The sequence below is a fragment of the Delphinapterus leucas genome, unplaced genomic scaffold (assembly GCF_059928025.1).
Source record: "Delphinapterus leucas isolate spDelLeu-1000000601 "Yukka" unplaced genomic scaffold, BTC_Dleu_Yukka2 spDelLeu_asBTCV2_sq40, whole genome shotgun sequence".
Lineage (NCBI taxonomy): Eukaryota > Metazoa > Chordata > Mammalia > Artiodactyla > Monodontidae > Delphinapterus > Delphinapterus leucas.
Genome location: NW_028322249.1, coordinates 2783389 through 2800470, shown reverse-complemented (window position 1 = coordinate 2800470; position 17082 = coordinate 2783389). Strand labels below are relative to the sequence as shown.

The 17082-nt window shown below is 35.9% G+C and overlaps 2 protein-coding genes across 2 annotated transcripts in view; both read left to right on the top strand.

The window, feature by feature from the left end:
- Positions 1-4308, top strand: part of LOC149743961 (uncharacterized) — a 120033-nt gene extending 115725 nt beyond the window's left edge. Inside the window, exon 3 of the mRNA XM_089905927.1 lies at positions 79-4308. Within this exon, the coding sequence (XP_089762053.1) occupies positions 79-242 (164 nt within the window). The 3' untranslated portion in view covers positions 243-4308. The remainder of the gene's footprint in view (positions 1-78) is intronic.
- LOC149743958 (uncharacterized) overlaps positions 1-17082 on the top strand; it is a 167444-nt gene that overhangs the window by 113770 nt on the left and 36592 nt on the right. The window lies entirely within an intron of this gene.

Below are 17082 nucleotides of genomic sequence, written 5' to 3'. Positions count from 1 at the left end.
ATTGTATGTTAAAATTGAAAATCAGTGATTGCAAGAAAAAAATTAATTCCCGTTTTTTTCCCCATGTTTCTCCCAAAGTGGCTGAAGTAGGAGATGGAAACATTACCATTGAAAAAGAAGGTACAAGAAGAGCCAGATTTATGGGCATGCACCTAGTGCATCCACTCAGACCCAGACAGAAGGACTACACACTTGGTTTAATGCTCTATTGTTGCCATCTTGAAATTCTGAAGAATTTTTGAATAAGGAGCACTGCATTTTCACTTTTCACTGAGTATGCATAGCCATAAATAAAGTCAAACCTGTTGGTGATGTCAATCTGGAAAACTCCTATCTGGGTCAAGGAGAGACTGACTGGGCATGGCTGCCAGGCATGTGCTTAAATGAATACTTGGAGAGACCATATATAAAATAGATAAACAACAAGGATTTACTGTCTAGCATAGGGAAATATATTCAGTATCATATACTAACCTATAATGGAAAAGAACTGAGAAAAAAGAATATATATTAATTTATTCATACAAATGTATAACCGAATCACTTTGCTGTACACCTGAAACTAACACAATATCGTAAATCAAATATACTTCAATTAAAGAAAAGAATACTTGGAGAGAACATGACTATTCTCTGAAACTTGGAATAAGCCTATGACCCTGGGTTTTATTCCTTTCCAGTACAGCTTGTCTGTTCTGAAGAGATTTTGACTGGCAAATAGTGAAGAGACCCTTCTTTACTTGATAAAAGCAAACAAATAAATACCAACAATAACCAAAAAAAAGGAGGATGGGCAATATCAATATTAAAATGGACAAATTCATGATCCACGAAGAATATATATGAATAGCAAACACTTTTAGAATAATGAGAAGATGATTAATATTGGTCTTATAATGTAAGTGGAAATCTTTGACTCATCTCTCAAAATGATTTTAAGCAAGTCCATAGAAAACTTTAAAAATGATAGCGATTTTGAAGAGTATAAGTACAAGTCTGAATTAATAGGTTTATACTGAAATTTAAAATTAGACTAAATAGACATGCAAAGAGCTCCCAAATATCTGAAAAACGTTCAAAATTTATGTTCTCAAAGCAATAAACTTTAATCAGTTATTAAAAATAGAAAAAAAACACAGTTTCTGGCCTCAGTGCAATAACTTGAGAAATTAATAAGCTTAATAACACAGTAACAAGTAGGAAATTATAATATAGAACTCATTTAAATAGCTCTAATTACTCTGAAAGAAAGCAAAATTACAATGCCTATTTAGAAATTAAGTACTTACAGAACCAAACATAACAAAGTATATAAAATATACTAAACCTTTACTCAAAGAGAACACGAAAAGCTATAAATCCTTTCATTATTAAGAAGAGAGAGTATATATATATAACATAATTATTAAATTTCAGTGGATTTATTGGAAAAATGGACATGAAATTAGATGAAGCTAGAAACAGATAACACTCCATGAGAGCTTAATATATGACCAGACTTTTCTATAAATATTGCTGGAATTATCATTCTCAGTCTTGAATGATACTATTATGAGCCTTATTTCACCTATGAAGAAACTCAGGCACAGAGATGTTAAGTAACTTGCCCAAGTAACTTGCCCAAGGTCACACAGATGTGTAAATGGAAGAGCTAGTTTATGAATAAAGTCAGTGTAGAACCATAACCTGGGCTCTTAACCTCTATGCTCCACCCCTTTGTATAATAAAATAGCTCATACTGACATGATTACTACTCACCAAGCCCTACTCTGAGTGTTTTACATATTTTAATGAAAGACAAAATAGGTCAAAAAAATATGAAATCAAAGTGCATTTGACTGTTATGCTGTACCCACATGGACAGAAATTCTGTTCTTTTTATCTTAATTTCACTCTTTGGGGACATAAACTATTGTTCAATAAGTTTTATTTTAAGCTGTGAAGGACATTTGAGCTGTTCTTTCTGACCCTAGCTGTGTTTGTTTGTTTGTGTTTTGGCAGGTGGGAGAGGGAGATACATTAGGAGTAGATATAAATTAAACCCTCATAGAATCAATGAGAGACAGCAATACTGAAATTATAACAAGGCACATGTCCATGGATGCTGGAAAGCAGAAATTAAGGGTAAGGACATGCAGCAGCTTTATACTATTCAAGATGTCACCAGCAGTCCCTCTGCCAAGATCACAGGTGCCGTGCTAGAGCTACCAGGGCAATTACTGCTGTCATGATAGTAATGACACAACAAAACAAAACTCTCCCAATTCTTGAGCCAAATGTCCCACTTTGAAAAGCCACATAGAAAGGGTGAATGTGCATTTGGTTAAGCTTGAGTCACATGTCTGACCATAGCCCGCAAAGAAGGATCTGCCCTCTCTACTTCATATGAGGCACTAAGGTGAGAAATATATAATCGGCATGGGAATCCTCCTCTGTCAGCACCACAAACAGGGTAATAGAGAAGTGTCTGGCAAGCAGGCCATCCTGACAGCACACATACAAAACAAACTCACATTCACATGATTGTTTGCTTCTCTTGCTTTTCCATGAGTTTCACAAAAGTAGAAACTATTCCACAGTTTTCATCATCTGTTACCTAAATCATTTCTTTCTTGAATTTATTAGGCATTTAATATAAGCACTTTGACAGAATTGATGAGTATTTAAAAGAATGAATAAATGAATAATCAAAAGTGTGTTTCTTTCTAGAAGTTTAGAATCTACCTCTACCAAACAAACAAGACACAACAATTAGAGATACCAAAGCATAACAACATATACAATTTAATACATATCTTCTTTACAACCCATAGTTGACCAGAACAATGTATAGTTTGCCTTGACTGTCATCAAAATTAAGAGAAAAATCTATTCACACTGAAAGACAGCAAAACATGTTAATATATTGCTCATGTGTTGTTTACATCATGAACCATTTCCTGCAAAATGAAGAATGACAAATTGCAACTTACATGACCTTTGAAATACACTATCATATATGGCAAGCCTTCCTTCAAGGATTTTAAATAGGATAAATAGGTTGTCAAAAAAAAAAGCGACCTATAAAACTCATCTAGTTGAGTGGCAGGTTTTTGTATGAACACTTTTTTGAATAAGAATGCTGAGTTTCATATATATATATATATACATACAAATATATATATACATATATATATATTTGTATATATATACAAAATTTCTATATATATATATTTTTTAATGATCATGGGTACTAATTCTAAATCCTTACAGAGAAAAAAACCATGCAGAAAAGATGATCTGTTTTGAAAATGTGAAGTTAGTTCATATCTTGCTTCATGTTGTAAATATATTGAGCTTGAATTTGCACAAGGACTGGATTTGAAAGGAAAAGTTTAAGATTATCATTCCATTTCTTAGAATCAAATCAAGAGAAAAAAATTTTTTCTTTGTACAGTTGGGAGTGGGAGGTGCATGAATGAATTCTTTCTAAATTCCTTTTAAAATAATTTTTCAATAAAATTTATGTAAAATTCACACTCAGGAAAAAAACAGTGAAACTGTGGAAAAATTAAATAAAATGGGAAATATGGAAACCACGATTTCAAAGTTCTTTAGTGACACTGTATAGAAAGTGTATATAAACAAATAATGTGTAATGCTTTGTACTAGTATATAGCTCTAGGAGTATTTTGATCCAAAAAAGTCCTTGTTTTATAGAAATCCATGAAATTTGAGTTCTGCTTTAAGGAATTTACAGTGAAAACCTTGAAATTGCCTTGAGGATGAATTAAATTAATTCATTATGTCAAAATTTGAGGAAGAGATTTCATAAATGGAACAGGAGAATGCACTTTACTTATTTTACTGGCTCAGAAGAACACACATGAATTTTGAAAATTTGAATGACAAGAAAAATTGTTTCTTTGAGAACTCACTTGACATCCTCTTTCTTTTTGATTACTTTGGAGACCTAATATAAATTCACAGACATATTTTCAACCATAAAATCCATCTTTTGATAGATTTCTTAAAGTGGCTTCCAGTTTATAATGAATAATTTGTGCCTTAAAATGTAATGTGTGAAGAGACGGTTTTTGCCCCATGTAGGGCAGTGGAATTTGTTGTTTGGTAGACTTACGGATGAACGGTGCAGAAGGGATGTTCAGAAAGATCTTGAAAGCTGTTGGTTGTCAAGTAAATGCACACGTGGCCTCAACACCAGAGCATCACGTGCCTTGGTGATCCCTGACCCCTGGAACTGGAGCTGGTGTTTCAACCATTTTACTCTAATTCAATATTAATAAATTTCTTCTTCTGTTAGTTTGATTTTTATGGAGTTGTGATTTTTTTTCATGCAGGACAGATTGATCAAGTAGATATGCGAGAAGGGTGGAGTCAAGATGGTGTACTAGGAGGACACAAAATTTGCGTCTCCTCACAACTAGGGCACCTACCAGGCAATGGTGGGGGCCACGGACACCTAAGGGGATGGGAGGAACCCCCAGTGACTGGGTAGGATGTGGGGCATGGGGGGAGTGAGGGAGGAGGAGAAGTGGAGGCGAGTCAGGACTGGCCCCCCTGAGGGGTGGCTGGGGGAAGGGAAGGGATCCCATGCCAGAAGGGGGAAATTGGAGGACCACTGGGAGGGAAGAAGATCAAAAGGGAGCATGGCCAGGTTGCCCCTGCCCACCACCTGGGCCCCTCCAGCCACGCAGGTCCTGAAGGAGTGGGAGGGAGGGAAGGGCGATCAAAAGTAAAGGCCAGACCTCTGGGACTGGAACCCCTGAGGGGCGGCTGGTGGAGGGGAGGAGTTCCTACACCCAGTGAGACCCACTCACAGATAGGGGTCCAGCAGCAATGGGGGGAGACCATGGGGGAGGGGCACGAAGGAAGGGAAAGGAACACGGCTGGTGCTTTCCCTGTACACTTAAGCACCAGGAAGCCTGTTGGGCTCCCAGGCCTAATCCTCTGCATTTGGAGCCTCCCTCCTGCAGTGCAGAGCCCAAGCCCCGCCCCTACACCCCCACCCAGGGCCATACCTCTACACTCAGAGACCCCCTCCAGTGAGCTTGGCCTAAACCCCACCCATACACCCTCACTCAGGGTCCTACCTCCAAACTCCAGAAGCCCACAGTCCAGAGGCCTTCCTTTCCACGTGCTGCCTCTCCCCTTCTGCTCAGGTCCTAAGCAGAGGCCCCACCCCACACTTGAAAGTCACCCCCCACCCACGCACCTTGGCCCCCTCCCACACTTGGACATCGCCCCATGTAGGTCCCGCCCCACACTCAAAAGTCACCCCCCCACCCTAAACACTGCCCCAGCCTAAGTTCTCCCCCCAAACTCCGCCCACATAGCCAAGACTGTTTTTTATTTTCTTCTATTCCTTTTTGCTCTGTCAGATTGGGGTTATGTTTTACCTTGTTGATTCATTATTGTTGATTCTTTTATATTTTTATTTTTCGTAATCTTTTATTTTTCTAATTTTATTTTATTCTTTATATTTTGTTAGTGATTTTTCCTTTTGGCTTGTTCCCCCCCCCCAATTTTTTTTTCTTTTTTCTGTTGTGTATTTATTTTACCTTGTTGCAGTTGTTTCAATTATAGTTTTATTTATCCTAATAGATTTTTTATCTTTCTCATTTTATTTTGTTTTTTATTCTTTGATATTGTACTGCTCCTTATTTTCTTTCTTTCTTCCTTTTTTTTTTTTTTTTTTTTTTTTACTGTGCCATGAAGCTTGCAGGATCTTGGTTCCCCAGCTGGATGTCAGGCCCAAGCTCCAGCGATGGGAGCTCTGAGTCAACACCGCTGGACTAACAGAGAACCTCAGAGCCCAGGGAATATCAATCAGAGTGAGGCCTCCCGGAAGTCCTCATCTCAGCACCAAGACCCAGCTCTATCCAAGTGCCTACAAACTCCAGTGCTGGGCGACTCATGACAAACAACCTGTAAGACAGGAATACAAAAGCACACCCCCCCCCAAAAAAAAAGAAACAACAAAAAAAATGTTGTTGAAGGAGCAAGGTAAAAACCTACAAGACCAAATAAATGAAGATGAAATAGGCAACCTACCTGAAAAGAATTCAGAGTAATGATAGTAAAGGTGATCCAAAATCCAGGAAACAGAAGGGAGAAAATACAAGAAACATAAGGAGGACCTAGAAGAACTACAGAGCAAACAAACACTGATGATCAACACAGTTACTGAAATTACAAATACTCTAGAAGGAATCAATAACAGAATAACTGAGGCAGAAGATGGAAAAGTGAGCTGGAAGATAAAATGGTGGAAATAACTGCCACAGAGCAGAATAAAGAAAAAAGAATGAAAAGAATTGAGGACAGTCTCAGAGACCTCTGGGACAACATTAAACAGACCGAATTATATGGGTCCCAGAAGAAGAAGAGAGAAAAGGAAAGGGTCTGAGAAAAACTTTGAAGAGATTATAGTCGAAACTTCCCTAACATGGGAAAGGAAATAGTCAATTAAATCGAGGAAGCAGAGAGTACCATACAGGATAAACCCAAAGAGAAACACACCAAGACATATTAATCAAACTATCAAAACTTAAATACAAAGAAAAAATTATTAAAAGCAGCAAGGGAAAAGCAACAAATTTTCAGCAGAAACAAATTTTTCAACAGAAACAACAAATTTTTCAGCAGAAACTCTGCAAACCAGAAGGAAGTGGCAGCACATATTTAAAGTGATGAAAGGGAAAAACCTACAACCAAGATTACTCTACGCAGCAAGGATCTCATTCAGATTCTATGGAGAAATAAAAATCTTTACAGATAAGCAAAAGTTAATAGAATTCAGCAACACCAAACCAGCTTTACAACAAATGCTAAAGGAACTTCTCTAGGCAGGAAACACTAGAAAAAGTAAAGACCCACAAAAACAAAAACAAAACAATTAAGAAAAGGGTAATAGGAACATACATATTGACAATTACCTTAAATAAATGGATTACATGCTCCAACCTAAAGACCTATACTGGCTGAAGGGATACAAAAACAAGGCCTGTACATATGCTATCTACAAGAGACCCACCTCAGACCTAGGGAAACATACAGACTGAAAGTGAGGGGATGGAAAAAGATATTCCATGCAAATGGAATTCAAAAGAAAGCTGGAGTAGCAATTCTCATATCACACAAAATAGACTTTAAAATAAAGACTATTACAAGAGACAAAGAAGGACACTGCATAGTGATCAAGGGATCAATCCAATACATAAAGCACATGCTAACAGCCATAAAACGGGAAACTGACAGTAACACAAAAATAGTTGGGGACTTTAACACCCCACTTTCACCAATGAACAGGTCATCCAGAATGAAAATAAATAAGGAAACACAAGCTTTAAAGGACACATTAGACAAGATAGACTTAGTTGATATTTATAGGACATTCCATCCCAAAACAACAGAACACACTTTCTTCTCAAGTGCTCATGGAACATTCTCCAGAATAGACCATATCATGAGTGACAACTCAAGTGTTGCTAAATTTAAGAGAATTGAAATCATATCAAGTATTTTTTCCTACCACAACCCTGTAAGACAATATATCAATTACAGTAGAAAAACTGTAAAAAATACAAGCACATGGAGGCTAAACAATACGCTACTAAATAACCAAGGGATCACTGAAGATATCAAAGAGGAAATCAAAAACTACCTAAAAACAAATGACAATGAAAACACAATGACCCAAAACGTATGGGATGCAGCAAGAGCAGTTCTAAGAGGAAAGTTTATAGCAATAGAGTCCTACCTCAGGAAACAAGAAAAATCTCAAACAACCTAACCTTACACGTAAAGCAATTAGAGAAAGAAGAACACACACACACAAAGTCCCAAAGTTAGCAGAAAGAAAGAAATCATACAGATCAGATCAGAAATAAATGAAAAAGAAATGAAGGAAACAATAGCAAAGATCAATAAAAGTAAAAGCTTGTTGTTTGAGAAGATAAACAAATTGATAAACCATTAGCCAGACTCATCAAGAAAAAAGGAAGAGGACCCAAATCAATAGAATTAGAAATGAAAAAGAAGTAGTAACAAATGACACTGCAGAAATACAAAGGATCATGAGAGATTACTACAAGCAACGATATACCGATAAAATGGACAACCTGGAAGAAGTGGACAAATTCTTAAAAAAAGCACAACCTTCTGAGACTGAACCAGGAATAGAAAATATAAACAGACAAATCACAAGCACTGAAATTGAAACTGTGATTTAAAATCTTCCAACAAACAAAATCTCAGTACCAGATGGCTGCAGAGGTGAATTCTACCAAACAATTAGAGAAGAGTTAACACCTGTCCTTCTCAAACTCTTCCAAAATAAGCAGAGGGAATAACACTCCCAAACTGATTCTATGAGGCCACCATCACCCTGATACCAAAACCAGACAAAGATGTTACAAAAAAAGAAAACTACAGGCCAATATCACTGATGAACATAGATGCAAAAATCTTCAACAAAATACTAGCAAACAGAATCCAACAGCACATTAAAAGTATCATACACCATGATCACGTGGGATTTATCCCAGGAATTCAAGGATTCTTCAATATACGCAAATCAATCAATGTGATAGACCATGTTACCAAATTGAATAATAACCATATGATCATCTCAGTAGATGCAGACAAAGGTTTTGACAAAATTCAACACCTATTTATGATAAAAACTCTCCATAAAGTGGGCATAGAGGGAACCTACCTCAAAATAATAAAGGCCAAATATGAAAAACCCACAGCCAACATCATTCTCAATGGTGAAAAACTGAAACCATTTCCACTAAGATCAGGAACAAGACAAGGTTGCCCACTCTCACCACTATTATTCAACATAGTTTTAGAAGTTTTAGCCACAGCAATCAGAGAAAAAAAAAGAAATAAAAGGAATCCAAATTGGAAAAGAAGAAGTAAAGCTGTCACTATTTGCAGATGACATGATACTATGCATAGAGAATCCTAAAGATGCTACCAGAAAACTACTAGAGCTAATCAATGAATTTGGTAGAGTAGTAGGATACAAAATAAATGCACAGAAATCTCTTGCATTCCTATACACTAATGATGAAAAATCGAGAGATAAATTAAGGAAACACTCTCATTTACCACTGCAACAAAAAGAATAAAATACCTAGGAATAAAGCTACCTAAGGAGACAAAGGACCTGTATGCAGAAAACTATAAGACACTGATGAAAGAAAGATGATACAAACAGATGGAGAGATATACCATGTTCTTGGATTGGAAGAATCAACATTGTGAAAATGACTATACTATCCAAAGCAATCTACAGATTCAATGCAATCCCTATGAAACTACCAATGGCATTCTTCACAGAACTAGAACAAAAAATTCACAATTTGTATGGAAACACAAAAGACCCCGAATAGCAAAAGCAATCTTGAGAAAGATAAATGGAGCTGGAGGAATCAGGCTTCCTGACTTCAGACTATACTACAAAGCTGCAGTAATCAAGACAGTATGGTACTGGCACAAAAACAGAAATATAGATCAATGGAACAAGATAGAAAGCCCTGAGACAAACCCACGCACCTATGGTCACCTTATCTTTGATAAAGGAGGCAAGAATATGCAATGGAGAAAAGAGAGCCTCTTCAATAAGTGGTGCTGGGAAAACTGGACAGCTACATGTAAAAGAATGAAATTAGAACACTCCCAAACACCATACACAAAAATAAACTCTAAATGGATTAAAGACATAAATGTAAGGCCAGGCACTATAAAACTCTTAAAGGAAAACAGGAAGAACACTCTATGACATAAATCACAGCAAGATCCTTTTTGACCCACCTCCTAGAGTAATGGAAATAAAAACTAAACAAATGGGACCTAATGAAACTTCAAAGCTTTTGAACAGCAAAGGAAACCATAAACAAGATGAAAAGACAACCCTCAGAATGGGAGAAAATATATGCCAATGAAGCAACTGACAAAGGAGTAATCTCCAAAATTTACAAGCAGCTCATGCAGCTCAATACCAATTAAAAAAACAACCCAACCCCAAAATGGGCAGAAGACCTAAAGAGACATTTCTCCAAAGAAGTTATACAGGTTGCCAACAAACACATGAAAGGATGCTCAACATCACTAATCATCAGAGAAATGCAAGTCAAAACTGCAGTGAGGTATCACCCCACCCTGGTCAGAATGGCCATTGTCAAAATATCTACAAACAAATAAATGCTGGAGAGGGTGTGGAGAAAAGGGAACCCTCTTGCACTGTTGGTGGGAATGTGAATTGATATAGCCACTATGGAGAACACTGTGGAGGTTCCTTAAAAAGCTAAAAATAGAACTATCATATGACCCAGCAATCCCACTACTGGGCATATACCCTGAGAAAACCATAATTCAAAAAGAGTCATGTACCACAATGTTCATTGCAGCACTATTTACAATAGCCAGGACATGGAAGCAACCTAAGTGTCCATAGACAGATGAATGGATAAAAAAGATGTGGCACATATTTACAATGGAATATTACTCAGCCATAAAAAGAAACAAAATTGAGTTATTTGTAGTGAGGTGGATGGACCTAGAGTCTGTCATACAGAGCGAAGTAAGTCAGAAAGAGAAAAGCAAGGACCATATGCTAACACATATATATGGAATCTTAAAAAAAAAAAAGCTGATGAACCTAGGGGCAGGCCAGGAATCAAGACACAGATGTAGAGTATGGTCTTGAGGACATGGTGTGGGGGAAGGGTAAACTGGGACGGAGTGAGAGAGTAGCACTGACATATATACACTACCAAATGTAAAATAGATAGCTAGTGTGAAGCAGCTGAATGGCACAGGCAGATCAGCTCGGTGCTTTGCGACCACCTAGAGAAGTGGAATAAGGAGGTTGGGAGGGAGACGCAAGAGGGGATATATGTATGTATATAGCTGATTCACTTTGTTATACAGCAGAAACTAACACAACACTGTAAACAATTATACTCTAGTAAAGATGTTAAAAAAGACAAACATTAAAAAAAAGTAGATTCAAAAACTGCCTTTAAGGTAGGGATTAACATATACAAACTACTAGATATAAAATGGATAATCAACAAGGACCCACTGTATTGCACAGGGAACTCAATATTCTCTAATAAGCTATATGGGAAAAGAATATGAAAAATAGTAGATATGTGTATATGTATAACTGAATCACTTTGCTGTATACCTGAAACTAAACTGACACAATATTGTAAATCAACTATACTCCAAAAAAAAAAAAGAAAAAACTACCTTTATGCCTAACTGTTGCAATGATTTGTATAATTAGTTCAGTAAGATAATTTTTTTTCTTCCTCTTTAGAAGCTTAGTCATTAGATCCAAAGTCACATTTTTTTCACTCTCTTCTTCTCAAATGAGGAAGGTTTCATTTACAGTTTTTTCATGTTACCCTGTGTCTCACATTTGACCTAAATATTACCCTTACATTTTACCAGTTGGATTCTTTCAATCTGTCTTCTTCTGTAAATAATGCTGATTTTTCAGTCATGGTTCAGTCAGGAGATAAACCATGCGGTACGTGGAATGGGTGCAGTTTATCAAAAGAATTCATACCTAGTAACAGGTGAATGGAGTAAAGAATGCAGTAATACCTAATAGAGAAAGCAGCCACTCTTAGGGGTGATATCAGTGCAAAACTTCCTCCCTCACTCCCACCCCAAAAACACCACCCCCCACCCCAAACTGAGGCTCAGAACCCCCTGGTGGCGCATGGCTGTAGCCCAGCAGATAGTGGAGAAGTTCACTGAAGTTCCACAGGAGGATGCCAGCAAGCAGAGAACTGCCTCCTATATGTAGAGGAAACTCATGGGGAGCTACATTTGGGGTAGGTGGAGTGGGTCCTGAACTCGCAGGGAAGTGGCTGGAACACCTATTGGGATGTTGCTTAACTGAGGTCCACGGTACTTGCTGGGAAACTGCCTGCAGGATGCACTAAGGCTCACTCCAACTTTATTATTTAAAATTTTATTTCTGATTACAAATGCAATATGAGGTCAATATTGGAAAAATGTGGAATCAGAATAGGATAAAATAGGGAAAACCACAGCTCTCAAAAGCATTTAAAAGTAACTTTTACAGAGTATATATATCCTACACGTAGATTGTATAGATTGTACAAAAATTGTATTTTAGAGGATGGTAACACGATATGTGTTTATATTCAATAATGTAAGTCATTCCATTTTTTTCTATTTAATAAGGTAGTCTTGGCTATGTTCACCTACTTGATTTTTAATATAAATATTATATTCTACTTGTCTGTTTTCACACATACCAACACAAACACAACTGGATTTTGAAATGTCTGGCACTTTTTGGTCATTTAACATTAAAGGAAATACTTTTGATGGACTTTGTTTTTTTACACACTCCTTATATATTACTTTAGTAGCATTAGAATAATATACTTTGTGAAATAAAAAATTACTAATTCCTAGTTTTGAAATTCTGTTTCCAGGTTTTCATTTTGTAGAACTATGATGAACAGTTCTATGCATAAAGGTGATCTGAACTGTTTTTAAGATTCTTCAATATAGTATCTATAAAGTTGAACTGAGAGGCAAAAGTCATGCATTATCAAAGCTCATAGAAAATTGCTGTCTTGTGTATCATTTAAAAATATTTTCCATTTTAACCATCAGTATGTGTGAGTATATCACAGACTATCTCTAAGAGAGTATGCCTTAGCATTAAGTTTTCTTTTTTGTTGTTTCAAAACACCATGTAAGTATAATCTTTCAGACTTTGAGTAGAAAAGATATTGCAGGTGTGTGTGTGTGTGTGTTTTCTGTGCTTGTGAGAGCAAGAGAGACAGAGACGGAGACAAAGACAGAGATACTAAGGATTGTAAAGGCGGCACAACTCTATCTCATTTTCAGATTTTAGCTATATAAAGAATCAAAGTACTAATTACATTCTGAAAAATCAAAATTATGCCCTAAATGATACAAATTATAATTCATAAACTTAATATAATTCATTATTTTTATTGTTCTCAATTCACTCAGATAATGCACATATAATTATAGGGCTACTATGCAAGGTTCTTTTCAGAACAGCAAGGGCTAGATGATTTCATAGCAACTAATTGTAATGCAATAATTCGGGAAGTTTTCTGAAAGCACAAATTTGAGTATGTTAAAATAGTTTCAAATTTTATTTTCCTTGGACGAAAGCTTCTTTTACAGTGTGAATGTATTTTAATTATAAATCTACACTTAAAAATCATATTAAAGGGAAACTATTTTTACTGATACATGCCAGGGGGTAAATAATGCTAAATGCATACCTTTTAAGAAAAGAATAAAATGGACTATGATATGTCTTTGTTTAAGCACAAAGTTCTCCAATTGTCCTTTGGATGAAAGTTGAATCACATTTTCTTTACTATAGAATCAAATCTGAGCATTTCAAGAGGTAAACAGTGATTCTTTGATGCCTTACTTCAAGGCATTCAGAGGAAATTAATCAAATTAATCCATCCTTCTTTCCACTGGTAACAAAAATTATTCACTGCTTTGGACTCAGGGCATTTCACAAGACCCTAATGAGTATTGGGAAGGAAAAAAAAAAAGTATTAAATGGTGGCATTAAGGAGGAGACTGTAAAGCACTGAATATTCTTTTTTTTAATGCCAGATTGGAAATGTAATTGAGTGAAGCAGGCCCCGGGTGGTTGGAAGCATTGCAAAGTGCGTGGTCCGCCTAAAGGTGGCAGCTGCTATCCAGCAACCATGGATCATTGCCACATTGGAATTCAGAACCAGGTTTGGCAGATATTCCAGTTTTTGTGGAAAAGAAAGAAATTCATATTTTAATGTGAGCTCTCTAAATTTTTGAGTGTTGATGTTAACAAAAAAAAGTCCTTGTGAGCTGAATCAAATAAGTCAGGAAGTTCCTCCTTGTTAAATGAAAAAGCATTATGTACTTGACCTTGGTCTTGCCCCTCCCCAATTTTAATCAAAGTCCTTAAAAGCATTTAGAAAATATTTAAGTGACAATTATTTCTTATGTCAATTTTTCCTTGAGGAGCATCAAGAGAAAAATGTATTTCCTTCCAAAAGCCATTGGTTGAAGACCAAGCAACTCTAATCGTTTGGCTAATATGATTGTTTATATATTTCCCAATAATCAAATAATTGTTCTCAGTTGATAAAGGGGAAGAGTATTTAAAAGATTATTTTTAAATTACAGCAATACAGGTATTTTTTGAAACAAAGGGATATTGCTTTCAATACATTTTTTGCCTAAAATGGATGGTCTCTTTCCATATCTCTTCCAAATCTCTGAACGAATTCTCACATTTTTTCAAAATTGTTGCTGTAAGCATGGTTAAGTTATATCACCTCTATAGCCAGACTCTCATATTCTGAATCCAGTTCTGATGTTGCTAGCTACTTCACCTTGTGTGTCTTACCCAAATTTCTTGAGTCCCAGGTTCCTCATCTAGAAAATAATGGTCATTTTGGGATCAACTTCAGAGGCTTACTATGAGGATTTTGTAAGGAAATCTTTAAAGCTATCAGTGATAGAAAGTGTTCCATACATCTTAGTTATCATTATGTCCTTTGAAGTCATTCTTTTTTCCTGGTTTACATGGAAATACTGCTGCAGATGTCAGAAGACACATTTTTCTCCCCCCTGAAACATTGCACATTTGTAGCAACCATCTTCATAGAGGAAAACAGAATTCTTATTCACTGCTGCACATATTTAATGTATTTTTGAGATCACTCTACCCCGTTTCTGGTCTTTATAAAGTTATCATAAAATTATAAGTGTCTTTGACATAATTATCTAGTTACTAGACACAAAAGTATCAATACAGGGGAACTCAGAGAGACTGAGTGATTTGCCTGGGATAAATAAATAAATAAATAAAGTGGCAGAACTGGGACTAAAATTGTGTTTCTTTGTTTTGCTTTCATTATATATTTCTATCTAAATATATTTAAGTTGAAATTATAAATATTAAAAAAATTTGAATGCCTTAATTCATAGACTTTCTCCATTAAATTGGAAAGAGAAAACCATTATTTTTATAGGGAAATTTTGTCAATTAAGCTGCAGTATGCCAAACATCTGTGTACCTGTCAACCAATTCTACATGATTGACATAGTTTGCATTCATATACAGATATTCCTGCTTTTTGAGATCTAGTTTTACACATTGACATTTTAATATAAATGATCAATAGAAAATCATATTCCATGGGCATCATGAATGAGTCAACAAATTTATTTGGCTTACTCTAAATAAATATTTCTTAAATGTCACATTTGCACAGCATTAAAAGTTTTAAGCAAATACTCGTGAAGCATGCCCCTGTGACACTGATGATTGAATATATTATCTTGTCTCTTTCTAATGAAGAAAACAGTGTAGTTGCCAACTTTATATGAACTAAGGGAAGTTCTCTGACCACATGAGATGTCATTTCAAAATAGATTTCCTTTGGAAGGATGATATTATGCTAAAATAATATGAATTTATTTTTATTGCCCACTAAAGAACTAAGGAAAATACAGTGCCATGGAAATTGTTATTTTAATGCTGTATTCAAAAGAATAAAAGTTAAATATAGAACTTTGAATTGCTTTTCTTCTCTCCTCACTGGTACTATATGTTCGTATTCTGGAGATTGGGAAATTCAACTTCACACAACACATCCAGCTAATGAGATTGCAGAAACATTGTGCTCTCCATCATTTCCTTATCAGTGACAGTCCATTAAAAGCTGTAACCCAATGAAGTGAATTTCAGTTTTAAAGTTTTGCATTCTGAAAACGGTCTTCCCAAGACCATTAATAGATAAGATGGATGCCACATTTGTTGACAGTTCAAGATACTTTTACCCTGCTAGAACTGTTTTGAAACCAACAGACCTATTATCTTCTTTTACAAAGAAATTTTATAGTGCTATTTTAGTGAATTGCAAAACTCTGAAGGAAATTTTACTTTTATTTACCTGTGTTTTTGTTTCCTTACACAATGCAGTAAAATATGTACAATGTGTGTTTGTAGTCTACATTTGAATTGCATCCTTTCAGAAAAATTGAATAGGTCTACTAAAAACAATTTTCCTTTCGAGTGTGGCATGCTTTGTCCTTCTGAGAACAGAAAGATGATGATTTATTCCTGGCTTCTTAGTAGTTTTGGTTGCAATAAGTTAGTCATGATCACAATTGAATGTCAGGATTGTAAAATAATCAAAACAGCCTTTCCAAACTTAGTGTGGAGAAACTGAACAAATGCAAGCACAAAGATATGACTTCACCTCCTGACAAAGGAGGAGGAGGAGATTCCTGCCCAGACTGATGTCCCAAAGAAACAACCATGATTGTGAGGCATGGCATCCAGGGGGAGTTAAAGTCTTACTATTTTAGGTAATTTTTAAAATTGAAAATGTGTACAAGTTTCCTTCCATGAATGTAGTTAGAACATGTCAAAAAAGAACGGAATTCAACTCTCTGAATTCAGTCTCAGACGTTTCAGAAAATAGTAGGGATAGTCACCTGAAGCAATTAGGCTTTTGAGAAGAATGGCATATGGGCCACTGCTCTAGCTGTCCCTGAATGGGGACTGGAGACAAGGGCACAAATCTAGGTTTCTGGAGCTGCCCAATCAATAACTAGTGCCTTTGAAATATAAAATTCAGGAAACAATCAATGCATACTTAGGATTATTTGGTGATACAAAAAGTGCAGAAATAAATATGCCTGGAGATGGAGATACAGCTACTGATCTACAGTGCACAGAAAACTGGATACACTGAGTAGAGTGACAAATACATGGTGTGCTGAAGAGAAGAGCTGTGTTGTCCTGTCAGGTACTGAGATTAAAATCTGTTTACAAAAATAAATAAATAAGAAAAAAAATCTGTTTACAACATTCAGCAAAAGAGGGTTGGCTCCCTTTGGAAATTTATTTGTACTTCAAAGGATGCTAAATAGAAACAGGATCGAAGATATGTTTGAAAGAAATATGCTGTATTTGAAGTGGAATCATCTCCCATCTTTAGTGAAAATAGCTCCATAATATCCCAG